Source organism: Artibeus jamaicensis, unplaced genomic scaffold (assembly GCF_021234435.1).
Source record: "Artibeus jamaicensis isolate MK-2021 breed Jamaican fruit bat unplaced genomic scaffold, CSHL_Jam_final contig_484, whole genome shotgun sequence".
Taxonomy (NCBI): Eukaryota; Metazoa; Chordata; class Mammalia; order Chiroptera; family Phyllostomidae; genus Artibeus; species Artibeus jamaicensis.
In genome coordinates this window covers 12,216,348-12,240,542 of record NW_026521859.1, presented here as the reverse complement: position 1 = coordinate 12,240,542, position 24,195 = coordinate 12,216,348, and the positions used below count along the sequence as shown (strand labels likewise).

The following is a 24,195-nucleotide window of genomic DNA, read 5'->3' as shown; positions in this document are numbered from 1 at the left end:
AGCAGAGATTGATGTCCTGGCCTGCAGGGTGGGGAGGGGGCCCTTTAATGAGCATTAACTCCGACCAGCAGACCTCTAAACCCCTCTAGGGAAACCAACTAACAGGCAAATTAGTATTTATCCAGCATTGAGAAGTCATTTCAGTGGTTAGAAATAAGGAATGTTTAAACCAAAATGAAACTCAAAAAGATAACATTTTATTTTCAGAGCAGCTGATGCAATATTGAGTCAGGCTTTCACAAATAAAAGGACAGTGTCTGTCTGGTTACATCTCTGTTTGAAGAATGTCTCTCTACCGGAACTGTCATAAATTTCTGAGGCAAATGACGGGAACCTTTTAAGTTCTCCTGGCTCTCTTTCTGAAAAATATATTGTGAGAATTGGAAAAAAATGCTCATCACTCAGGAGGGGAAAACAACCTAGAATGCCCCAAATGTTTTTGTTTTGAAGGAATGCACCCTTTTTTGACAAGTCTATAAAACATTTTTATTTATTTGTTACATATGATGTTTAAATATAACTTTGCTTTCAAGCTTCAAACTTTTTTTTTAAACCCCTGGTAAAATAAGACTTTTGGTTCACCTTAACAAAAACTGACCTAGGAAGAAACATTTTTAGCAAAATGTATTATAAAATTCACTAGAAAATACTGTCCTCTCTTTGCCAAAATGATACATAAAATCCTTATTAAAAATACACACATTACAAAAGAAAAATTATGAATATGCTATACACAGTGCTCTTGATATGGACCAAGGGACCTGCATTCCAGGAAAATACAGTGAAGCACACGAGATACTATGATGCCAATGCACAGTGCAAACCTGGGTAAACTGCATCCTGCAACGGGAAGGCATGCAATCAGCTGCGGAGAACAGAACAGAACAGCCAGAACAGGAAGCAATCACAGCCACTATTTAAAAATGTTTTCGTTTTTATTACATTAATTTTTTCAAAAATACTTTTCTTTACAATAGAACTCCTAGAAAATATTTACAGCCTTCCTCTAATAAAATATAACAGCAGTTAAATATATTTGAAAATAAGATGGGTTTTCCATAAAATATATCTGTTAACTTTTTATATACAAGCTTTCTCAAAGAGATCTAAATTCACTAATGAAAAACCATCTGATAGTAAACAGTAACCGTGTTGAAGACATTGATTGATCTTTCGGAAGCGGAAGTTCTTCAGGGTGGGGAAAGCTCGAACAACACACCCATGCAGGCAGAATAATTTCAGACAAAAAGTAAGTACAATGTGTCACTATGAAGTCAATTCTTTTAAGTCGATATTGTCAAAAAATACTAATTCAGGAATTTGAACTGTCTCATTAAGGAGGAGTTCTTTGGTTATTTCAAGTCAAAAATGCTTACACTATACTGCATGGAAAATCGAAATTAAATTGTGCATTATATTTTTGCCTTGGCAACTCAAGTTTATTTTTAACGTTTAAAACTGGAACAGCTGGGCAAGGCTCCAAACAGAATGAATACATGTGCTTTATAAACATTGTTATGGGCGTTGGCTCCTTTGATAGATAAGCTTTCATACACCCGACAGCAGAACCTCTCCAGAATCACCCTCAGACATCCGCAAGCAGAGGGAAGTAGTCACTGGGACAGACGCCGTCAGCCAGTAAGTATCACAGCTGGGAAGGTTCTGGAAGTTCTGCCACGAAGCTGATGCACAGTGCCCAGGACAGGGCTGAGCTCAAAACATACGAGAGAATAACCTGGCTGAAATGGCAGCAAATAAAACACCTTTTCTCCCCCCTAAAGAAAAGATGAAGGAAACCTCCAAGACCTCTTTTCTGAAAACGGAATGATTAAAATGAAGAGAACCTTTGTATTTATCTTCTGCCCTCAGCTTTCCTGAGATTGAGACAGCGCTGCCTGTGCTTGGGGCCTGTGTGCGGGGCCGCGGCCCCAAGCGCGTGCTGAGTGCTTCTGCAGAGTCAAACTGGAAAGGGCGCCGGGCCCTGTCCTCATGCTCCTGCTGATGTCTTCTCTCATGGCAAGCTACTACCTGCCCGCAAGGTGGTCTGGCACGGTTGCCACGCCTATAGGAGCTGGGGAGCCAGCCTACCTGGGGCGGGCCAGGCCTGGTCTCAGGAGTCTCGCATTACAGCGGCGGGGGTCCTCTCCACCGGAGTGGCCCTCCCTGTGCTGAGGCCTCACCCCAGGCTGAAGTGGGACAGGTCAGTCTGACTCAGCTCGAAAGCCTGAGCCGAATGACGTTTTTGAGGAATTACAGGTTATTACCTTCAAGTACAAACAGCAACCCTAATGACAGGGACGGGAGGAGGCAGAGTTATGCAGCTTGGAGGATTCTAGAAGTGCTTTGGTAAATGACTTTAATGAATACATTCATTGTTTGAATGCAAACATTGTAGCTAAAGTGGTATATGAAACCATTTTTTGTTGGCCTTTAATGCTATTTCCTGTGTTTGCTATCGAATTTCTTAGAAACTGCTTCTCTTCATAGTTAACAAGGTAAACTTCAGTCCAACATAAACGAATTACAGCAAATCCCAGGTGAGTGAAGTTTCACAGTACTTCCAAACGGCACAGTTGCTTCAGAGCCCCGCTGACCATGGACAGTGCTGCAGAACGGGCTCTCCTGACCTTGTTTTTGGGCAAAGAACATTTCTTGGCATTCCAGGTACTTCAATATGTGCCTCTCAATCACCCTCCCTAAACACTACCCTGGCAATTTAATAATCGGGGTTATTTTCTTCCAGATGGGCTTGCAGGGGGCCTCTCACTGAGACACAGCTCTGCCAACCTGTGACGAGCCAGCCTGCCCCAGGGAACAGGGAAGAGGACACTGCACTTGTCCTACGAAGCGGGTCTTCTCGAATCACTGCCAGGGAGTGCAAGCCCGAAATTATACAGCATTCAGTTCCTAGGACAGGCCAAGTGACAGGCAAGGCAAGGAGAAAACTCATTCTCCCATCTGGCCAACTCTTCGAATGACGTGTGTGCAGAGGAAAGCGTGGCACATGAGCACTTACTTGGCTCTCTGGAGAGCGACCTGCTAGCGTGGCCTCCTGGCAGAGTCGCCAGGGTCACTGCACAGCACAGAATGAGGTCAGAACAGAACAACAACAACAACAAATAACTCTTGGTGGGAAAGGATGGCCCAAGGCCCTTGCAAGAAGGGGGCAGCCTGCTGCACACAGCCACACACGCGCGCACCCGGCAAGCTCTGGGGCAGAGGGCGATCAGGACGGCGGACGTCTGAGAGCGGACGAGCACGAGCATCGGGCTCACTCCCACCAGGAAGGAGCTCGCGGGAACGCAGCCCAGATGAAACATCTCTTAAATAGAGTTGTGCCAATTATTTATTCCCCCTAACCTCCCACAGAAAAACAAACTTCTTTAAATAAAAGGAAAAGAAACTGGATTTTTTCTTCTAAACCTGAATAAAACAACCACTTTTTAAACAGGTAGTTTAAAATGGTTACAAAACAAGCAGGCAGTCCAGCCCTCCGCATCAGTGAAGACGCAGGTGCGAGTTCTCGCGGTCTCCACGTGATGAACGGCCTCTACAGTTCTGTGTCGCCCTGAAGCAAAACTGAATCCTGATCATCCAAGAGGAGATCGGCGTCCACAACCTCGGCCTCTTCCATGACGCCTCCCAACTGCTGGACAACGTCGTCATCGAGGATGTCCACGTCCTTCATGGGTTTGATTAGACTCAGCTGGTCCAGGGGCAGCAGCCCCGGGGCCCCCACCGGCCCCGTAGTCCTCTCGATGGTGGCTGCCATTTCTGCCGCAAAGGCCGCTTTCTGAGCCTTCTGCCTCTGCTGCTCCTCCTGCTGCCTGTGAGTTTTCATGTGTGCATTCCGGCTTTTGATCTTGAAGAAGACTCTAAAAAATGAAGAAAAAGAGGCACGTGACATAGAGAAGGAGATCTGAGAAGAGGGGACCCATAGTCGGACACATCATCAGGGCGGGCTGACGGGGTCCTTGGCTCTTTAGTTCCTAGGACAGCCTCTCCCGGTGACCTGTCACCATCTCTGTCTTCTCCAAGCATTACAAGCAAAGGTCATGAGGACAGAAACCCATTTACTGTGTCAGGCTTCCTTCCTATGGCAGTGCAGGAAGATCCTCAAAGGCCTCCTGTCATTTGTGGTCTGGGACACGTGCCTTTCTCTCTCTATCACTAACTGAGCCTTCTTGACCAACCTGAGAATCCCTGAGCTCAGACAGCTCCCACCCACATCCGGCCTCTGTCCCTGTTCTCCCACGATCAGAGTTCTTTAGAGTCTGCACACACTTGGTTCAGTTCCTCTCTCCTCCACCCTCTCCAACAAAACTGCTGTCCTCTCCACTTCAGCCCAAGTGCTCCTCTCAAGGTCACTGATACTCTCTGTGTGGCCAAACCCAGTGGCTCCTCTTCTGTCTTTACCACACCTACCCTCTCAGCTGCGCCCACCATTCCTTTCTACCAAGTGACCTCTTCTTGTAGGCTGCCCCATTACCATCATTTTCTGCAGTTTGCTTTAGAATGAAGTAGTGGTTCTCAGCTGGGGGCGATTTTGCTCCCAACGGAACATCTGGTCGAGTCTGGTGACATTTCTACCATCACAACCATGGGGGGTGGTACTTCTGGCATCTAGTGGGTGGAGGCTAGGGATGCCGCTAAACAGCCTACAATGCAGACGGCAGCCTCTCTCCCCCAACAGGAAATCACCAGACCCCAGGGTCAGTGTAGAGGTTGAGGAACCCTGGGGTCAGAGGTCGGCAAACTGTGGTCGGTGGGTCAAATCCAGCCCATGGCCTGCTGTCATGAATAAAGTTTTACTACGATACAGGCAGGTCTGGCCTGCATGGTAAAATAGTCTACCTGAACCTTTTTCAGAAAAAGTTTGCCGAGATGTGAGACTGCCTGCTTCCAGAGAGGGGGTGGTGTGAATGCTTGATACTCATTCCCGAGCTCATAAAAGAAAATCAAAAACAAAGACAAAAAAACCAAAACCTAATTCCAAGGCCCAGAGTCGGAGCTGCTGAATCACACTGGGACACACCGAGAACCGAACCCCGGTGGCCAGCAGAGGCGCTCTGCGAACACGGCCCAGCGCCGCTCCTGACGGGAACCACAGGAAGCAGCCCTGTTCTCCATAAACTCTCAGCTGGGCTTCCGGCAGAAAAAGGTCTCCAGTAACATAACAACAAGACACTTAATGGATGTCGCCGAAAGAGCCAGAAAAGTAAAAAAATACTAGTTTTCGTTAAAATGCCCTTTGTCTCCACCTGCAGAATAAGGAGTCGTGGGCTGCTGGGGCAGCCGAGTGGAAGGAGCAGGCCCCTCTCACCCGGACCCCCCACCGGCCCCTGCCCCACAGCAAGCAGGTAGGAGGTAACAGGAGTCAGCTTGCGGAGTTTAAGTTAATAAACCTAACGATCAACATAGGGGTCATTTCTTCCACAGCGACATGAAGATTCATGTCCTGGATCTATCGGACATCACGGCACCGCCTCGGAGGAGACCGACGCTGACGCCCACCTCCCCCAGCCCCGTGCTGCAGAGGGAAGAGGGCCGCTAGCTCGCATTCGCTCTGGCAGGGGCGCTGAATGAGTCGGCTTCCTCAGAGGCCAGGAGCTTGAGCCTGGGCCCGGCCAGCCAGCATGGTGCCAATCCACACTCAGCCATGCACCGTGACAAGTGGCTTAACCTTTCTGTGCCTTAATGTCTCTGCTTGTAAAAAAGAAGCTACTCAAAATACCTACTTGATAGGGCTACTGTAAAGATTAAATTAACCAATACAGGTAAAAATCCTTAAAAGAAGTGCCAGGCAAACAGTGAGTACCTGGTAAATGGCAGCTACTATTAAGTTGCCTGAAATATTCCATGAGGATGTATATTGTAAGTAAAGATCCCAGCTGGCTTCCGTCATACAATTAGGGGATGTTTTCCTGGTAGAATGTCAGCAGTGGCTTTGCCAGCATCTCCCTGGGTAGTATTACTCTTCACATTTGGGGTGCTGGAGAACAGGGGTCCTACGGATGTCACTCAGGACAACGTAATCTCCCCCAAGTCAGGCAGACGCACTAAGGAAGCTGGAATTCTTCCTGGATGTTGTGGAAGGGACTGTGTGCACCTGACCATCAGTGACATTTTCCATTAACGTAAATAAACAGTGCAATCCAACAGGGTGAGGCCGTGCTCAGGAACCCGGGCTCCGCATTTGAACACAGCTGCGTTGGAACCTCCACTCTGCTCTTCCGGTGGTTCTGGTCTGTGGCAAGTCATTTTACCTAACTTCCAATCCTTATTTGTAAAACAAGTTTAAAAGCTGGATCTGTTTCTGGGTGAGGATTAAATGAGCTCATGCACAAATAGTATGTAACAAAGTAAGTGCTCAGTAAGTGTTAGCTGTTATTATTACCACCCACTGTCAGTTTTCTCCTCTTAGTTGTTATTTTAAATTACACTTAAAAGGGCAGAATGCCAAACAGGTTTTATTTCATGAGTCACCTCTGATCAATGGGTTGGGCCAGCCTAGAGCATCACAGTGGAAAGGATCTGAAGTCTTGTCTTAATGTGGTAGCAAAAGTGCAGTAGTCGATTAGTGATGTCTGCCCTGGGCACAGCGTGTCTTAGAGCCACCCTCAAACTTAACAGGAATGACGAGAGAGCAGCACTAGTGACTGTGGTCTGGGTGGGGCGGGCAGACGTGGGAACGGCAACCCATCCACCGTTTTTGGAAAAGAATTAAGTTTTGTCACTAGAGGTTTGCTCTCCGATGATGTCCATCCTCATGAAGCTTTAAGACCTCAGAATGACCACGTTCTGAGTAAGAGACAAAGTCCACTCACCCTGAGGTACCATGCAGACCCATGGATGGTATCGGGGAGAATTTAGAAAGTCCAGATTCTTTTTCTAGCTGGAGAAACCTCAGCCCACCTTGGCCTGCCCCCCACAGAGGGATAATCTGTTGCAAACTTAGATTCGGTCCCCGGTCCGTTCCACCTACTTGCCACACTCCTTGCAGGGGAAGACGGTGGTGGGGTCTGTCTCGCCGCTGGTGGTGCTGTGAGAGGGCGAGCTCTTCACCGAGCAGTACCCACTCTGGGCACTGCCAGGCTTCTGCTTCCCAGAGGGAACAGCGCCCCGAGCTTTGGTCACCTGATTGGTGCCACCGTGGATGCGGGCGTGGCCGTTCAGGGCCTGTCGGGAGCTGAACACCTGGGGAAGAAAGGGAGTGACATGACATCTACAGTCCTGAAAAGGAAATTAGGGTTATTAGTTACTCAGTGGTGAAACATGTGATACTTCAAACAGTGTCTATCGACAGGGCACAGGGGTTTCACACAAGCAACCTCTGGGCCTACAGCACAGCCGCAAATGCCTGCTGCTAAAACACACCTCCAGAACCAGAGGATGAGAGGCGACGAGGCCAGGTGATGCGCGAAGCTGCTATCTAGACATGGGAGCCTGGAGGCGAGACCCCGTGCCTGCCAGGGCGGCCGTGGGGCCGTTCCCCCTCTGTCCACCTTATGTTTTTCCCGTCTGTAAAACGAGGGGGTTGCTCCAGCTTTCAAACTTTTTTTAAAAGCCAGTAACTAACTTCCTTCTTTTTCTTTTCCCCTTTCCTTTCTTCCTTCACTTAAAAAAGACAAAGACAAATCAGGTCTTCCTTAAAAGCTCAAAGTTCAAAAGCAGGGGTGCTCTGGCAGGAACAGAGACAGGAGCCCAGCATCGAGGTGTTTGCTCAGCTCCCTGCAGGAAGCCCAGAGCCCTATGAACCTCGATCTGAAGGACTCGGGCCTGGCTGCTCTGACGCCCTCTGGGTGATTCGGCCAAGCTGCAATCAGCAGCCCATTATCGAAACAAGGGCTTTCCACCCCCGAATTTTACTATGGGGTGATAAGAAGGGGAAGGACCTGGAAAATCTTTTGAAGCCTGCCCTAAAGCAGGGTTTCCCCACCTCAACACCACTGACGCCTGGCCGGGTGTCACGGCTGCCGTGGGGGGCTGTGCTGTGCAGGTGCTTAGCAGCATCCCTAGCCTCTACCCACTGGGCGCCTTCTCGGTCGTGACAGTTTGTGACACTGTCAAATGTTCGGGGGGAGTAAAGTCGTCAGTTGAGAACCACTGCTGTAAAGGGACAGAATCCACACCCCTAAATTCTAAGAGCTCAACATCAGCTAATGGGAGCACCCCCAGGCTGCCCCTCGGTGGGTGACTATTCTGAGTTACACTCATGAGCCCCGTTTGTGATCTCAGGGACAAGAGGGCTGTTGCTGATTTAGCCACACAAACCTCCATGGCTTGGCAAGGATGAGCACTAACACACTTTCCTCTGTGATGTTTCAAAGCCACTTAAAGGTATGCTGAGCCTTGTCGATTGAGAAACATAAAAGGTGACATCCCACCTGGTAAAGAATTTACATCAAAACTATGACTTGAGGGAGCATCCAATTTCTAACAATTTACACAGAAATACTGTCACTGGACGTCACACCTTAATCGCACCTGAACGGAAGCGCTCTGCGCAAAATGGCCATGGCTGACTGACGCGTCCAGGTGACCAGACATCAAACACGAAGACCAGCTAGTGATTTCTCGCACACTCTTTGGAGCTAATGTAAAACCTGCGTGCATGTAGGCACACACACACTTTCTTCTTTTACCTTTTCATTTTCTCTTAAATGTAAACCAAGTGCATTTCTGCTTTAGGATGCTTTAGGATCTAATGTTTTAAAGACCATTGCTTTCTTCATCTAAGTGACAGACTCAACGAGCAGCACTCAGTGTGCTCTGGAAAACAGTGCCGCCCCACACAGCGGGCAAGCAAAGGTAAGTGCTAACTTGAGGAAAACAGGGCTTTCCTGTGAAAGCAGCGACATTATTTTCGAGTAACACCTCTAGAACTTGCCCGTACAGGTGTGCCTGGCTTTAAGACACTGATTTGGGGAAAAGCTCAATAACTTAGGCCAGTGTGGGTCCTGAGTGAGGGGCTGAGAGTCCAAAGTAAACAATTTTTAAGAACTATCCTTTGAAATCCACAGGGAGCCTCAGGCCAGCCCAGTACAGACACTGTAAGGCCTTCTTTCGGTGCCAAGAATGATCAAATGGTGAATTGGTTTTATTTTAGCTAAGTGATGCATCTAGGTTAAGTAATTACAGACTCCCTTTCAGTATTTACATGATTAACTTGCTTTAGTAAATCTGTTCCCCCACCCCCAAAGAATAAAGATAAACCTTAGCTTATTAGTCTTTGTAATCATGTTGCGTAAGGACAATCCTCCGTGGCTCTCCCAGTGCAATGAGATGCATTAGACACGACCTGGTGCAACACAGCCTGGAGGAAGGAGGAGGCACCAAGACAGGGAGAAAGCAAGTTCTGGAGCCCAAGGCTCACCGCTGAGCCCCGGACACTGGCACCGAGGAGCTCTGAGTCTGTGCCTCCTGAGGGCAGGGACCTACTTCATGTCCCCTGAGCATGTCACTCAGTGCTTAACACAGAAAATACGCTCTGCAAATATCTGCTGGCTGAATGAGTAAATAAACAGATATAAGACAGAAAACCACGGCAGCTAGGAATCCACTCTGCCCAACTGCCACTGCATAAAGTGGGTGCTCGCTAAAATGCACCGTCTCTTAAAGCCAGGCACAGCCAGCTGTCTGCCCTCCCAGCCCCAGCTCCCGGGAGGACGCAGAGACACTTACAGCCCCACAGTTGGGCATTTCACAGATGAAGGAGCCTGAGGGCTGGCTGAGGGCCTGCAGGGGCGGCCCCTCTGCAGGAGCAAGGACAGGGCCCGGCTGTGGCTCTGGGGACTTGGGCACTTCACTCTCCTCTTCTCGTGTGGATTTCCTATCTTCTTCCTGGTCCTCCTCTTCTTCCTCCAACTCGTCTTCTTCTTCACTCGTCTAGTGTTCGGGCAACAAAAGCAGAAGGGGGAGAGCCCCCAAATGGCATTTTTAGTGATGAACAGAACCCACGGGCCGGGAGAGGGCGAGGGGCTGGATGCTGGGGCCCTGGTTGCTTTCCGTGTAAGGGGCAGCTGACAGAACCCTGGGGTGGGGACCGCAGTCTCTAGGAGGTTGGTCAGCAGGTGCTTTGGAGTCCCTCCCCTGTCCCACTCTGGGTGCTCTCATTACTCACATAAAAATGTTTTAAGGAGGGAAGAGAGATTTCTGTATGGAGAGTTTCTCCCCCTTGTTCAAGACCAGCAGACCTTGAAATGGACTAAAATCCAGGCAGGCGGACCCACTTGTGTCTGTCTGCCCTGTTCTGTTCCCCCAGTGCTGTGTGCAGGGTTTTCAAGCAATAACAGTACTGGGGGACCCTTTGGAGAGACACTAAAGACCTGCCTGGATTGTTTTATAGGCTCGTAACCCACTTCTGTGCAAGATTCCCGAGACGCTGATTTGGCCTGTGGAAAACTCATGACACTGGGAGCCCTGTTCTGATCTTGCCAGAAAAAAAAAAAAAAAAAAAAAACCCAAAGAGTGAACCATAATAACTTTAAAAAGGAGAGAAAATGGAAGAGGATATTCCCTTTTACTTATCATGTGCTTTTTTTTTTTAAAAGATTTTATTTATGAGAGAACAAGGGAGGGAGAGAAATATCTATCAGTTGTTTCTTCCACAGCTGCCAAGTAAGGGCCTGGTCTGCAACCCAGGTAGGTGCCCTGACTGGGAACCGAACCAGCAATCCTTCGGTTTGCGGCGCTTAGCCCAGTGAGCCACACCAACCAGGGCTAGCCTGTGTTTTGATCCTGGCCTCTGACAGTAGGCTTGTAGAAATGCCTTCCAGAGGCAGCCTGTGAAAAAGAACAAGCAGAATATTCTCTATGACTAACTGCCCTCTTTGCTATTGTGTCCCCTCCCTCTACTTCAGAATAGCACCCAGGTGCAGAATTAAGCAGGAGGTCCACACCCTCCTCAAGGTTAACAAGATGGTGAGTTAACGGAGCAGCTGGAGTAGGTGCCCTGGGTGGGTTGGGGATGCAGGGGTCTATGAGCCCCTCATCCGGCCTCCGGTTTCACTGATGACCTTATTCTACTCTCTGTCCTCATGGAGGCAGGGGTAGAGTGGGGAACACTGGCTCCTGCAGGCCGAGAAAGGCCTGGGGACCACGGAAAGGGAGTTCCATGTTACATCAGCTTCATTTCAGCTTCCTCTTTACAGCACCTTACAGTTCACAAAGTGCTTTCATAGTTGCCGTATCACTGCATAGTCTGTAAACAGACCCTCAATTTATAAATGAGGAAATGAAAGGCATACCTAGCCCTGGCTGGTAAGGCTCAGTGGATTGAGCACTAGCCTGTGAACCAAAGGGTCACTGGTTTGATTCCCAGTTAGGGCACATGCCTGGGTTGTAGGCCTGGTTCCCCAGTGTGGGGCACACAACAGGCAACCACACACTGATGTTTCTCTCCCTTTCTTTCTCCCTCCATTCCCCTCTGTCTAAAAATAAATAAAATTGTAAAAAAAAAAAGGTATACCCAACTGAACAGGCATTGTCTCTGCCGCGTGCATGCTCTTGCTCTCTTTTATATTAACTTTTATCTTTTTAAATTAAATTTATTGGGCTGACACTGGCTAGTTAAATACAATAGGCTTCAAGTATACAATTCCGTGATACGTCATCTGCACACTGCGCTGTGCTGTGCACCCAGAGGCAGGTCTTCTTCCATTGCCAGGTATTTGGCGCTGTCACGCTCTCTCTGCATTCCCACTGCTCACAGCGGAGGGATCCCTCCTGCTTTATCCCAGACTGCAACGCGGCTCTGGGCGAGTCTGTGATTGTTAGAGCCCAGAAACCACAGGCTTCCGCTCTCCAGTCTGGATTGGGGCTGGGGAGAGGCGACACCAGTGCAGTACGGGGCACTTAGCACACCCCTCACGGGTTCAGTGGTGACAATTTTCTCACAGTGCTGCTTTCTGGCTTAAGAGCTCTGAGAAGAAACATTCCATACAGCCACAACATTACAGATTTGATCATACTGTACTATGACTGTGTATGTCTCAGGAATTCAGGTAGGTGTTATTTTAACTGGTGATCTACACATGTTCACAAAAGGACTTACTCTAAAGCCAAATGGATCCCCAAAGGGACTAGCAGACATGAAGATAAGAGGAGGAAAGCCCTAACATACAGACCTTCCTACGGACAAGTTGGCCATTTGGGCACGCACTATGAAACAAACCTTTAGTGATACTCCAAAATCAGTAGCAGGTGGGCAAATACAGGGCAGAGAGGTGGTTCTACATTTAATGTGGTGCTTAAAACCTTGAGCATCCACGGTAAGAGTTTCTATTTTATTTTTAGAAAGAGGGGAAAGCAGGGAGAAAGAGGAGAGAAACATTAATGTGTGGTTGCCTTTCACACGCCTCCTACTGGGGACCTGGCCTGCGACCCAGGCATGTGCCCTGACTGGGAATCAAACCTGCAACCCTTTGGTTTGCAGGCCTGCACTCAATCCACTGAGCCACACCAGCCAGGGCAAGAGTATCTTTTTAAAAAATAATTAAATTTATCGGGGTAACAATGGTTAATAACATTATATAAATTTCAAGAGTTACTTGAGGTGGAGGATGTTTTTACTTTTCTGGCATGCAAATGAAATTCATATTATGAGAAATTTGTAAGTTAAAATACAAATGTTCAACAAGTCATATTTACTCCAAGACAAACTGCAGTGTTACCAGCACTGATGATGTAATTCTGAATGACTGAAATGAGTCAGGCATCACACGCACACATTTCTAGTTCTCACAACAACCCTGTACAAATTTTTCTTTTTTAGATGAAAATTTTTTAAAGATTTTTTAAAATTAATTTTATTATTTTTCAAGTACAGTTTTTTGTCTACTTCTCCCATCCCAGCCTCCCCCACCCCTTGCTCCCCACCTCCCTCCCATTTCCACCCCCCTTAGTTCTCTTCCCTGTGTCCTTCCTATTTGTTCCTCCAAATCCCTCCCCCTTTTTCCCCTTAACTTCCCTTCCTTCTCCCCTCTGGTCACTGTCCCCTTGTTCTCTGTTTCAGTGTCTTTGTTTTTTTTTTTTTTTTCTGCTTGCTTGTTTATTTTGCTGTTTAGCTTCCTGTTAAAGGTGAGATCATATGGTATTTGTCTTTCAACACCTGGCTTATTTCACTCAGCATAATGCTTTCCAGTTCCATCCATGTTGTTGCAAAAGGTAGTATCTCCCTCTTTCTCTCTGCAGCATAGAATTCCACTGTGTATATGTACCACAATTTTTTGATCCATTCATTTACTGATGGGCACCTAGGTTGCTTCCAACTCTTGGCTATTGTAAATTGTGCTGCTATGAACATTGTGGTACACAGGTTCTTTGATATTGATGTCTTAGGATTCTTAGGATATAATCCTAACTAAGATTTTTATTTATTTATCTTTAGAGGGGAAGGAGAAGGGGAGAGAAACATCAATGTATGGTTGCCTTTAGTGCATCCCCTGCTGGGAATTTGCCTGCAGGGAACTGGCCTGCAACCCAGGCAAGTGCCGTGACTGGGAATTGAACCGCGATCCTCTGGTTCGCAGGCCTGTGCTCAATCCATTGAGCTACACCAGCCAGGGCGCCAAATTTTTCTTTTTTAAACAAATGAGGAAGTTGGTCAGAGAACTGATTTTTCCAATGTCATGTGGCTGGTACGGAAGATAAACTGAGATTTAAAACCCGAGGTACTCAGACCTTGGGTGAACTTGACCCCTGGAGCCCTGACCGCTGTCTTTCCCAGGTAGTCAACTGTGGCAGTTTGTTTCTGGACTTGTGTTCGGTCTGGTCACAGCCAGATGCACTGTTTTGTTGGGAGTGGGGTCACAGGGATGGACCGGCTGCAGGAAGGGGTGGTCAGCACAGCCTACTGCCACCTCCTTAACAGAGCCCACCTTGGCCCCTTCTGCCTGCAAGGGTGGAAGGGCCCGCAGCGGCTTCAGGCCAGAAGGCACACCACTACCCTGCTGGTTCCTCACAAACTCTCCTTCTTCCCTCTCCCCCAACACAAGTCCCCAAGCCACCCTCGCATATCCCGTCTGGGCAGGGAGTGGTCACCTGTTCCTTTAATAAAACACTGAGGACACAGGATCCGGAGACCTAAGCCAAAGTCCCAGACCATGGTCATAGGACAGTGCCTTCTGCACCCTCCCCAGTCCTTGCACAGTCCCAATCTGTCACCTGCAAACTACTGTCAGACAGCTGGGCCTTGAGATCAGGGTTTTCTCGTTTTTGTGGGCCTGAGTCATCCCTGCACCTCACTTCCTGTTCTCCCTAAGCTCAGAGGTCACAAGGGTGTGGATGCTCCTGAGGCAGCCTAATACTGGCTCCTGGTGATTAACCCAAGAAGATGTGGCCCCTTTGCACCGTCTTAGCCACTCTTCCTCCTGAAGTTACGTGTGGCTTGCTTTTTCTACCCACCTTCAAAGTCCTGCTGGCCCAAGACGGTGCCTCTGCCTCGTGTGGTAACGTCTTCCTCGGCAGCACTCCTCTGCTCAGAAGCACCTGTTCCTGTCTCCCTCCAGCGAGTTCTCCTCCCTCCCTCCATAGAGGGCTTGTTACTACACACCTCAGAAGAACGTTTATTCCTTCACTCTGTAAATATCTGTTAAGTGACTTATTATGCAGACACTATCCTAGGCACCTGATAACAGCAAAGCCAGAGAGACACTAATTTGCCCCAGGAAACCCTATCCTCTGATTCTGTCCTCTCCCGCACATGGCTCTCACAGAGCCCCAAATGTTCCAGAACTGGAAGGGACTTTCCGAATCACCTAAGTCATCTGCTTCATTTTATGGCCCAGGAGTCAGGTCCCAGGTCTTCAAGGCCAGGGTCCATCCTGCTTTCTTGTTTACTGTCTACCTGACCCACTTGGAAAGCGAGGATGCTCCGTGCGATCTGGCTGTGGACTGGTGGAGCCAAATGAGAAAGAGAGCCTGAGGCTATAGCTGAGAACTCCGCTTCTCACTCCATATCGCTTTTAAACACTCTCGGAGCTCCCAGTAAACTTTCCACTGTGTATGCCACACCTTCCAGACTAGCGCACCTGGGGGAAGTAGAGGCAGAGGCCCGTCAACGTTCCTGACTCACCCACTGCGAATATACATGTTGCTGTTTATACTGCAGGAGCTCAAGGGGCTTTAGTTCATTGAAGCAGATGAAGCCACACTGCTTTTTTATTTACTTGCTTATTCCCCCCCCCCCCCCCCATGCAACCTGCTTCAATGCCTGCAGCCTAAGGGCAGAGGCCAGGCAATGGTTCGAGGCCACAGCTTGCTCGGGCATGAGGCACTATGGCAGACCCAGGGGGAGGGGCCTGCCGTAAATTCAAACCTATGCATCACACTGCTTTTTAAAACATTAGGCAACAGATGTGCAAAAGGCTACTCTGATACAAGACATTACTACTTAAACCAGTCAGACAAAAAATCCTGGTCACAGGAAACCCTCAATACAGAATATGGTCGACTTGGATCAAAAGAATGGGAAATCCATTCGATTCCGCATATGTCTATTTTGTCTCATTTAGGTCCAAATATAAATTAACATATGTGTGCATATTTTCTAGCTAGGCTTAATACATAGTCAGGAACTTGGGCTTTGAAGTATTAATGCGTCCAAGTGTTTTTACACTTCCTGAAGAGAATTTGCATTTGACCTAAATACAACATGAGGGCATCAGGCTCAGACAACACAGTGACCAGCCACTGACCACAGCTAAATAACTCTGTGCCTCAGTTTTATACCATGCAGAACTGGTGTGAGGACTAAATGAGGCAACCTTTGTAAAGTGCCTTGCATAATGCCTGGCACACAGAAAGTGCCTTTTTAAGGAAACAGCCCACCTATGTGCTAACACTTACGCTGGGGCACTACTGGGAATGAATGTTGATCACAGACCTTCACCCCAGTCATGAACTCTGACATACGTACACAGTAGGTAACGTTTGCCACAACAGGTGAGATGGAGATCCCCCTAAGCCGTGGACACAGAGAGGAGAGCCCACTACAAGGACGAACATGGTAGTAATGACCAAAGCCACACACACAGGGTTCTGAGAGGATTTTGATCTTATCTCTTTAGAATGTACTTAATCTTAATATGCAGATCATTTCGATGCTCTGACAATGAAGGAAGTCAATACAGGGATGAAGTGAGAGGGTTAGAATGATTACACCCTGCTAACCAGTGCCTCAGCTGAGCTGCCCTGGCATGATCCACAGGTCAAAGCTCCTCCTGGCTCATGCTTTATGGAAGCTGTGGTAAAGCTGAGGCCTCCTTCATCATGTGAAAGCACACTATGTTCTCTGGTCAGTGGCATCTCTGACATGGAAGGATCAGAAAAGGGTGTGCCAGGGGGTCACCTTCTTATTAAAAACCAACCACCCATGGCTTGGGACCACCCTGGCTGAACTCCCTGGCTCCCACCTGCATTGAGATGCAGGCCAGCTCCCACCTCCTTCACTGAACACTGAGCCACAGGTCAACCCCAAGCAGCCTTCTCTCTGCCTTTACACCAAGACATCAAAGCCTGAATCCTGCCAGGGAACAGGCTCTTCAGCCACTCACTGTGGCTACCTTGGTGGCAAAGCCAAACCAAACACCAGCCACTGACTAAGGTGGGTGCGGGTGGGAGTGGGGCCAGCATGAGCAGCCACTCGGCAGCTCACTTACCACACTGTCATCGATGAGCTCCGTGAGGCGTGTCCGGTGCTTCCGTCCTAACCGCATGATTTTCTTCCATGTGTAGTAGTACTCCACACACTGAGCCACCGTCTTAGACTTGACCTTTGGGGAAAGCCATCGCAAGGTCAGTCCGAGCAGTGGGCAGGGTGCACAGAGCAAGCTTTTTTTAAAATTTAGTTTTATAATAGGTGGTAGGCTTATGCAGTTTAATAAAAAATGTATACAGAGAAAAGTCTCCTTTCCACGCCTCTTCTCCTCCATCCAGCTGACCCCCCACCCCTGTCTAATGCAGCTAACCCCCCTCTTATTAATTTCTTGGATATCATTCCAGAATTTCTTTATGTGTACACCAACAAACACAATCCTTCCCTACTATTCTCGCAAAAGGTAGCACATGTATATTTTGCAACTTGATTTTTTTCCACAATATAGCCTGGCCTGGAGATTTTCCACATCACTCCATAGCAAACTCATTCCTTTTATTAACCTGTAAAGCAGCACGCTTTCATTAAACATGCTTGAATGTGTTTGGTTGTCTGATTTGTTAACCGACTTATTGCCCTTCAAAATCTACTTACAAAAAAATGCTCCTTAGTGAGGAAAACAGGACCATAAGGCAAAGCTGTAATGACGAGCTTAGTTTTTGCAGAAAATCAGCCTTGCTCTGTTTTCCGTCAAAAGAAAAGTGTGTTTTAAAAAGAAAAAATTCCTTTGTTTTGTGCATGTATCTCTAAGCTCCAAGTGCAGTTCACTGGCATGGGTTTTCTGGAGGCAGGTAAATGGTGGACAGTGCCCTTAGGGTTGGGGACACGGCCACCAGCACAGTGAGGCAAGGATCTCGTCTCCTTAAAGCTGCCCCCTTCACATCCACCTGATACCTTGCACTTCTACTATGGATTGGCCCAGGAAGTGCGCACAGTGTTCCAGAGAGCCCTTGCTTAGACACCTGTGTCACCTGACAAGCACAACACATGAAGCTATTGTCAGTCAACAAGGCGTGAAGCCTACGACAGGTTAGTCCTGGGGATGGTGACTCCAGAAAGCTCAGAGCATGGGAGCGGCTGGGCAGGGAACGTGCTGGCCTCCGAGGAGGGGAAAGCGAGGGTGAACTCAGCTCTGGAGGAGATAAGCTGGAGAAAAGGACCTCCTACTCTGATTCTCCATTACCAAGGCCCTCAGTTAAGGACAGGTACCTAGGGCACCACTGGCCTAGCTCAGAGCTGATGGGAGCTGCTTGTCACTCATGACCCTGTTTTCCGTGGACCTGAACACCTCAATAACCTTAGTGATACAATGTGGCCCCATCATTCATCGGTCTGCTGAAACACACTTTAAATCATTTTAACTTTTAGCCTAAATCCCTCTTAGCCAATTACGGCCTATTGGGTTTATTGTCTGCTGTATAAAGTGCTTTTTCATCTACGTGAAACAGTTCTATTCTGCTGTGAAATGCTGTCTATGTAAAGTATGATTTTTACCCTTACTGTCATTATAATTAGGGGCCCAACACCAGAAACCCTGCTACTGGCTAGGGGGAGGGCACCCGTCATCACTTCTTCAATTTCCCCAAAAAATATTCTGTTGGGAGATACGATAGACCTGTCAAATATACATGAAATAAATTATGCAAATTGTGAACTAGAAGCCCGAGTTCTATTTTATTCTAACAGAATGTATAAATTACACATTTTTATTAAGATAGAAATACCCCACCACCACTGTCATGTCCAAATAATCTGTCCTCCTTCCCCCCGTATCCCTGACATTGGGGCCATGCTGCCCTGAACAGATGGCACTCGTCACCAGCAAGTGGGGGAAGACGCCCTTTTTGTTAGAGCAGTAAACCAGTAACCAAATACTTCTACATATCTCCCAAATCCAGTTTTAAGCAAGCAATGGGCCAAAGCATGCTTACCATCTTCTGTACAAAAATAAAGTCTTTGCTGTAAGTGGCTAGTGCTTTATTAAACAGCTTTCTTTCCAGGGAGGTCCACTTGTCCGAGCCTACGACAAAACACAAACTCCATGACAACGGCTCACAGTTCTCTCCACTTGGCTGCTTCCAGCTTCGCAGGTCTCCCCACCTTAGTGGCTGGTTCACTTAGTTAAGTTACAAAATACAACTGTTCAATGACAAATAACATAACACCCATCAAACTCCTTTTTGACTAAAAAAGCCAGTGCAGTGTAATGGTTAGCAGCCCTGACACCTGGGTTCATCTCAGCTATGACCTTGACCGTGGCTCGTTATTGAACCTGAAACTCAATTTTGTTACCAACAAATGGGAATGATTCTAATTGCCCCTCCTTTTAGGATTTTTGTAAAGGTTAAAGATAATGCACAAAGTGTCCCGCTTAGTCCCAGAGTGCTTCACACACTGCAGCTACAGTTTTCACACGGTCACGATGCTCATGAGGGCAAGTGCTCCTCCAGACACAGGCCACAGTCTGGCGGGAGACAAACCAGCAGGCCGCTGTGCTCCCAGCAATTATGACCCTAATGATGAAGATAGAGGTCAGGTGCCCTTGGGGCACGAAGGAGGAACACCACCCTCGGGCTGGGGCCAGGGCAGCCAGAAGGCCTCTAGGTAAAGTAGACGCCTGAGTTAAGGACATAGAAGGAACTCGGGCAAGGGATGGAAAGAAATTCTAAGGAGAGGAAGTATGTGTGCCAAGAGGCAAGCAGTGACTGACTTCCTTCCTTCATCTATTCAACAAATATTTATTAGGTGGGTACTGCATGTAAGAAGCTGTTCTGGGGAAAAGCTAACGTTTCTAAGTGTTTACGATGTGTCAGGTTCTAAGAACTCCAGACAGTAGTCACTTGGTTCCCCCAACCACCCAGACTGGTGTCACTGTTACCCACGTCACAGTTGAGGAAGTGCAGGTGTTCAAGGAACCCAGGGTGGCTCAACGACAGGGCTGCAGCAGGGGGACAGCAGAGGCAGCTGAGAGGTGAGTGGGGCCGGCTCCTGACAGATCTGCAGACCGATGAGCAAGGGGCCCCGTGACGCTAGGCTGGTGCACCTGCTTTGCTGGCTAACCTTGACATTCATGACTATTTCCTCTATAGAAGAGAAAGCAGGATATGCAGATGATCACAGACAACAGCACTGGGCTGTCTGGCCAAGAAATAAGGCCTATTTCTAAGGGGAGTCCTGTTTCTGGGGGCTCCATTGCTGTGGCTGATTTGCAGAAGAGTCAGCCCCGTTCTTCTGGTTTTTTGAATTCTCCTATCTCTCTCTCTCACTCTTTGTATGGTACGTGGCAGGGCTTTTGACATTCCTCCACTTTTCACAGCTGTAATTCCTAAAACCATAATATTTTTCCCTCCCACTCAGGACAAGCCTAAGGTTTACATTTTGCTGTGGTGGACTGATGGAGCTGAAGTTCAGGAAACTTGATTTGCTTCTTCCCTTGGAAGAGTCAGCCAAAATTAGTGAGTCAGGTGAAACCACTCTGGGCAGGTGGGGGGTAGGGGGGTGGAGGTTCTGGAATGTGTGATTCAGATTTCCGAAATAAACCCCTTTTCCGTGTTGCTGTCTGATGGGTCCTAAAGCCAAGAATTCTGAACCCAGATTCAGAATGAGCCTTCCACAGCTGGGCTCCTTCAAACCTCCAAAAAATCAGGGCCATCACCTGATTTCATTGATCTCTTTACTTCTAGGAGGAAAGCGGGATTCTGATTAATCCTCAGCAGAAGGAAGCATCTGCCCCCGGATCTGGGGGCCAGGACATCTCTAGTCTAAACCACCAAAACAGAGAGAAGTGGGGGTCAGGCGTTGGGAGGAGGTCTGCAGGAGTGGACACGAGCAGAGGAGGGTGGTGGGAGCTGGGGCTCTGGAGCAGGTCCATCACCGTTCCTCAAATTCTGCCCAACAGTCAAGGCCTTGGGGCCCCAGCTCCCAGATACTCCCTTACCCAGGGGCAAAGATGGGATGAAACAACAATCAGGTTGAACAACCAAGAGGAGTTAGGGCTCCTTTCAGGTATCCATCCAAACAGCAGAGAGAGATCAGAGAGGGGACAGTGGAAGAAGACGATGGCGGTGACGTGCCACACTGGCCAAGTCCCTGGGCAAGTTCATGAAGAGGGCGACGTGCTGCCCCGCTGGGGGTCCGGAGCTCCAGGTCCAACCTCACGTGAGGGGTCAGGGGACATTTTGCTGATGAAAATCTGCAAAATGAGGTGCTTGACCCCAACCTCATTGACCTCATTGACCCCAACTAGGTCAATGAGGATCCTTTCTACCCTCAGCCAGACCGCGTGCTTCCCAGTTTGAGTACAGCCAAGATCCGGTGAGACACAAGCAGGGTCACTCAGCCTTCTCAGGTCAGCACCACCTCTCTGGTAGGTACTTTCTTCCACCTCACGCCAGGCTCACTGCCCTGTGGAGGTTACTGCCTCCACAGCCATGTTAAATCCCCAGGTCTGTCCACTTTTGAGAAGCATGTTCCTTTATGTCTCCAAATAGCTCGCCAGCTCAAGCCTACAGAGGTAAAGTGACCTCCTGGACCATCTGTTTCGGAGGATCCCCAAGCCTCGTGGGGGAGGGAGACCTATTCCCCGCCGACTCCTCGGTGGTTTTTAGGGCTGCAGCTTTGTGATGGGGTCTTTGGTCTTCCCCACCTCAGCCGGTTCATTCTGTACCACTGGTCCTGGATTGGAAGTGGGCTGCACTCTCCTGCTGTCCTTGCCGCTACCCTCCCTTTCCCAGGGCTGCAGCGGCTGTGGCAGGGAGGGAGATGGCTTCTCTTCATCGTCTGAAGGCCCATGCACTTTAGTGCAAATGACAGCGCTGAGTGCACGTGTCAGCCCCACAAGGGTGCCCTCGCATCAACAGTCAAAGGCAGAAACAGGGCTTCACCTCCACTGCACCCCGTTCACCGGTTTCCACTGGGCTGAGAACCCACCCAGTGAACTGGACTGAATGTCCAGGTTCAGAGTTGGTAAATGGAAATAAGACCTGAATGTGTGCTCCCCAAATAATGTCACTGAGCTGTGATACAAAGGGGTGACTTTAATCAGGAGACCATAGGCTGTGAACCTGGTTCTGCCACTGGCTCCTTCAGTGGCCCCGCCAAGTTACTCAACTTCTGAGTCTGTTTCCTCTTCTGTGACACAGGGATCATGATGGTCCCTCTGTGACTGACAGCATTTGGTCCTGAGTGGGTGCACAGCGCCTATTTCGGATCTTAAGTGGCCTGCAGCTGTGGGACACATGCTGTCCCCAAACCGATGCGTTCCTGGCACTCACGATGACGGTGGGGCTTTGCCAGTGTTCCCTGGTCTGTGCACGAATAAAATCATAGCTTTACTCCTGGCTGCTTGTAATTTCCAGTCTTGTACTTCCTGCCCCCGAATCCTTCTGTGATCCAGTCTAGGACAGGTCTGGGCATCTCTCATCCCCACGGTTTCTGTTCTGACAGGAGCACTTCCTGCGTTCCCAGATGAGGTTTTCTAAGCCGGTCCTTCTTGGACTGTGCATCTTGGACAAAGTCCAGGAGAAAATGCAAAACCGAGGCAGGGGGCTCCCTCAGATCCTCTGGTGGCCTTCCTCTCAAAGACACCCGCTGTCCGCTCAGCAGGCGCACGGGGCGAGTGAGCTGACAGGCCCCCAGCTCCCATTTGTTCTACCTGGGGATTCCTGGCTGTCGGGCTCTTACCAGCAGGGGCCCCTAACAAGACGATTAAGGCTAATTATAAAGAGCCTAATTAACTGGAGGAAACTGGTGCTGGAACAGTATCCAGACGAAAAATGTTCCGAGCATCCGTTGCTGGGAAACGGGCTCTGGACTGTGGCTAAATTTGAGGCGATCTATAGCGGGTCTAAGCAAGTGAAGGGACACGGAGGGGAGAGAAGTCTGGGTGCGGCACCTTTCCAAGAGGGCCTTTCTGTCTTCCAGATCTTCCTTTCTATGGATGGTTTTCTGTAGTGGGTGAAAGCTGAATAATTTTTAGGCATGCAGGGTGATGCAGGCTGCTACCAAAGTTCCCTCCAGAAGCCTAAGGCCTTGATCTGAATCCAGAACCTGAGCTTGTCCGCTAACCCAGTTCTTTACAAGCACTGTGTAAGGCAAAGCAAGAGAGTAGCACCGCCACTTCCTGCCCTTCAGGGGACCACTCTCCATTAGACATGGACTAAAAATGCCCGGAAAATGACATCACAGCTGTTTCTTCAAAACTATTCTCTTGAGTTGAGTCATTCTGGCTCCTCATTAAACTGGGGCAGCTTCCAAGAAAGCGCAGGCTTCCCCCACCGACTGCATGTTTGTTTCCTCCAGGTCTTGCTCCTCTCCGGAGCCAGGTGGGGCTTCAGGACTCAGTGCTCATGCGGGCTGTGGTGGGAGCCACCGTGGCTTCTTTAGCCAAGGAATCCAGGGCCGGTTCTGACACCCCTCCACTCCGCACCTGTCTGCAGGTCTGCAGGAGTGACCAGTTCAACAGAAAACTGAGGCCACTGCCGGCCCGTAGTTGCACTGGCCATCCTCTCTCCCCGAATCCCCACGCCCATGCCCTCCCTGCCCCATCCATCTGCCACTGGGGAGCCACTGCCAACAACTGCTGCCCACACCTGGGTGGAGGGCACTGAGAGGCTGGACTGGGCGCCTTGTGCGGATCCAAGAGCGCAAGGAGCCACTGTGATGGAACTCTCCTCTGAGGATCTCAACAGGCTTCCTCTGGTCTCGGCAGGCACCCCCAGATCTGGGCAAGCTGCCCACCTACACTGATGTCTCTCTTGGGCCCCTGCATCAGTATCTGCATCCTTTTCTTACTGAATTTCTTGAGATGAGGTGGGAAAGGAAAGGTCATGATTAAAGTAGGAGACACAATTTTCACAGGCTCATGTCTCTCTCTGTATCCCCCGAAGTTGCAGCCTCCCTCCCTGAGCTGTCTTTCTACCTTCCCTCTGGTGCACAGACAGCCTGGGAGATTGGACCTCTCTCTCAAGACAACTGGGAGTACAGTTCTAGGGCCAGGAGTCAGGGTAGGGTGACACTGGCCACAGAGACCGAAGCCAAAGGACTTCTAGAAGATATTCTCGGTGAGAAGCTGAGCCGACAAGCAGTCCTAGTGGAGAGCAGCCCAACGGGGGTTGGCGCAGAGGCCAAGGCAGAATGGGGCCACTGGGATGGGTTAATCAACACCCAGGGACCAAACAGACAGCATGAGAAGGAGGTAGTGGCTGGGAGCTGGGGCAGGTGATGGGGGAGAATGCTGTGGCCTCCCATGTGGCTTGGAAGGGAAATGTTAAGGGGATGGAGTCAGGTCAGACTTTAAGAGACCAGTGACCACTGCATTTTTTGCTCACAATTATAGAAGACCCTCTGGGGCCCAGTCTGCGATCGCTCCCTGGAGAAGGCCAATGACTGGCAGATGTAGGTGAGCATTTTTTTGGTTGGGGACACACACCTGGCAATGTGCCAACCCTTCACAGCTCAGCTCCATCTCTCTTGTCTTCAAGGGCGGAAACGATTCCGGGAAGCAACAGGCCTTCCCGTGGGGGAAGGGGCAGGGTGTG

At 49.1% G+C, this 24,195-nt stretch overlaps 1 protein-coding gene and 1 non-coding gene across 13 annotated transcripts in view; both read right to left on the bottom strand.

Annotated features, from left to right (window-relative positions):
- Positions 1–217: 217 nt before the first annotated feature.
- TRERF1 (transcriptional regulating factor 1) overlaps positions 218–24,195 on the bottom strand; it is a 202,754-nt gene continuing 178,776 nt past the window's right edge. For 10 of the 12 annotated variants that reach the window (XM_037154756.2, XM_037154740.2, XM_053668344.1 and 7 more), the window contains 5 exons: positions 18,589–18,677; positions 16,662–16,775; positions 9,685–9,888; positions 6,986–7,233; positions 218–3,875 (listed from right to left, as the gene is read on the bottom strand). In XM_037154756.2, coding sequence (XP_037010651.2) covers positions 3,551–3,875; positions 6,986–7,233; positions 9,685–9,888; positions 16,662–16,775; positions 18,589–18,677 — 980 coding nt within the window. In that variant the 3' untranslated portion in view covers positions 218–3,550. The remainder of the gene's footprint in view (positions 3,876–6,985; positions 7,234–9,684; positions 9,889–16,661; positions 16,776–18,588; positions 18,678–24,195) is intronic. The other 2 variants (XM_037154785.2, XM_037154805.2) reach the window with 1 other exon arrangement.
- On the bottom strand, positions 15,192–15,325 carry LOC119056838 (small nucleolar RNA SNORA42/SNORA80 family). Its single transcript, XR_005083956.2, has one exon. It is a non-coding gene; the product is annotated as a small nucleolar RNA SNORA42/SNORA80 family (small nucleolar RNA).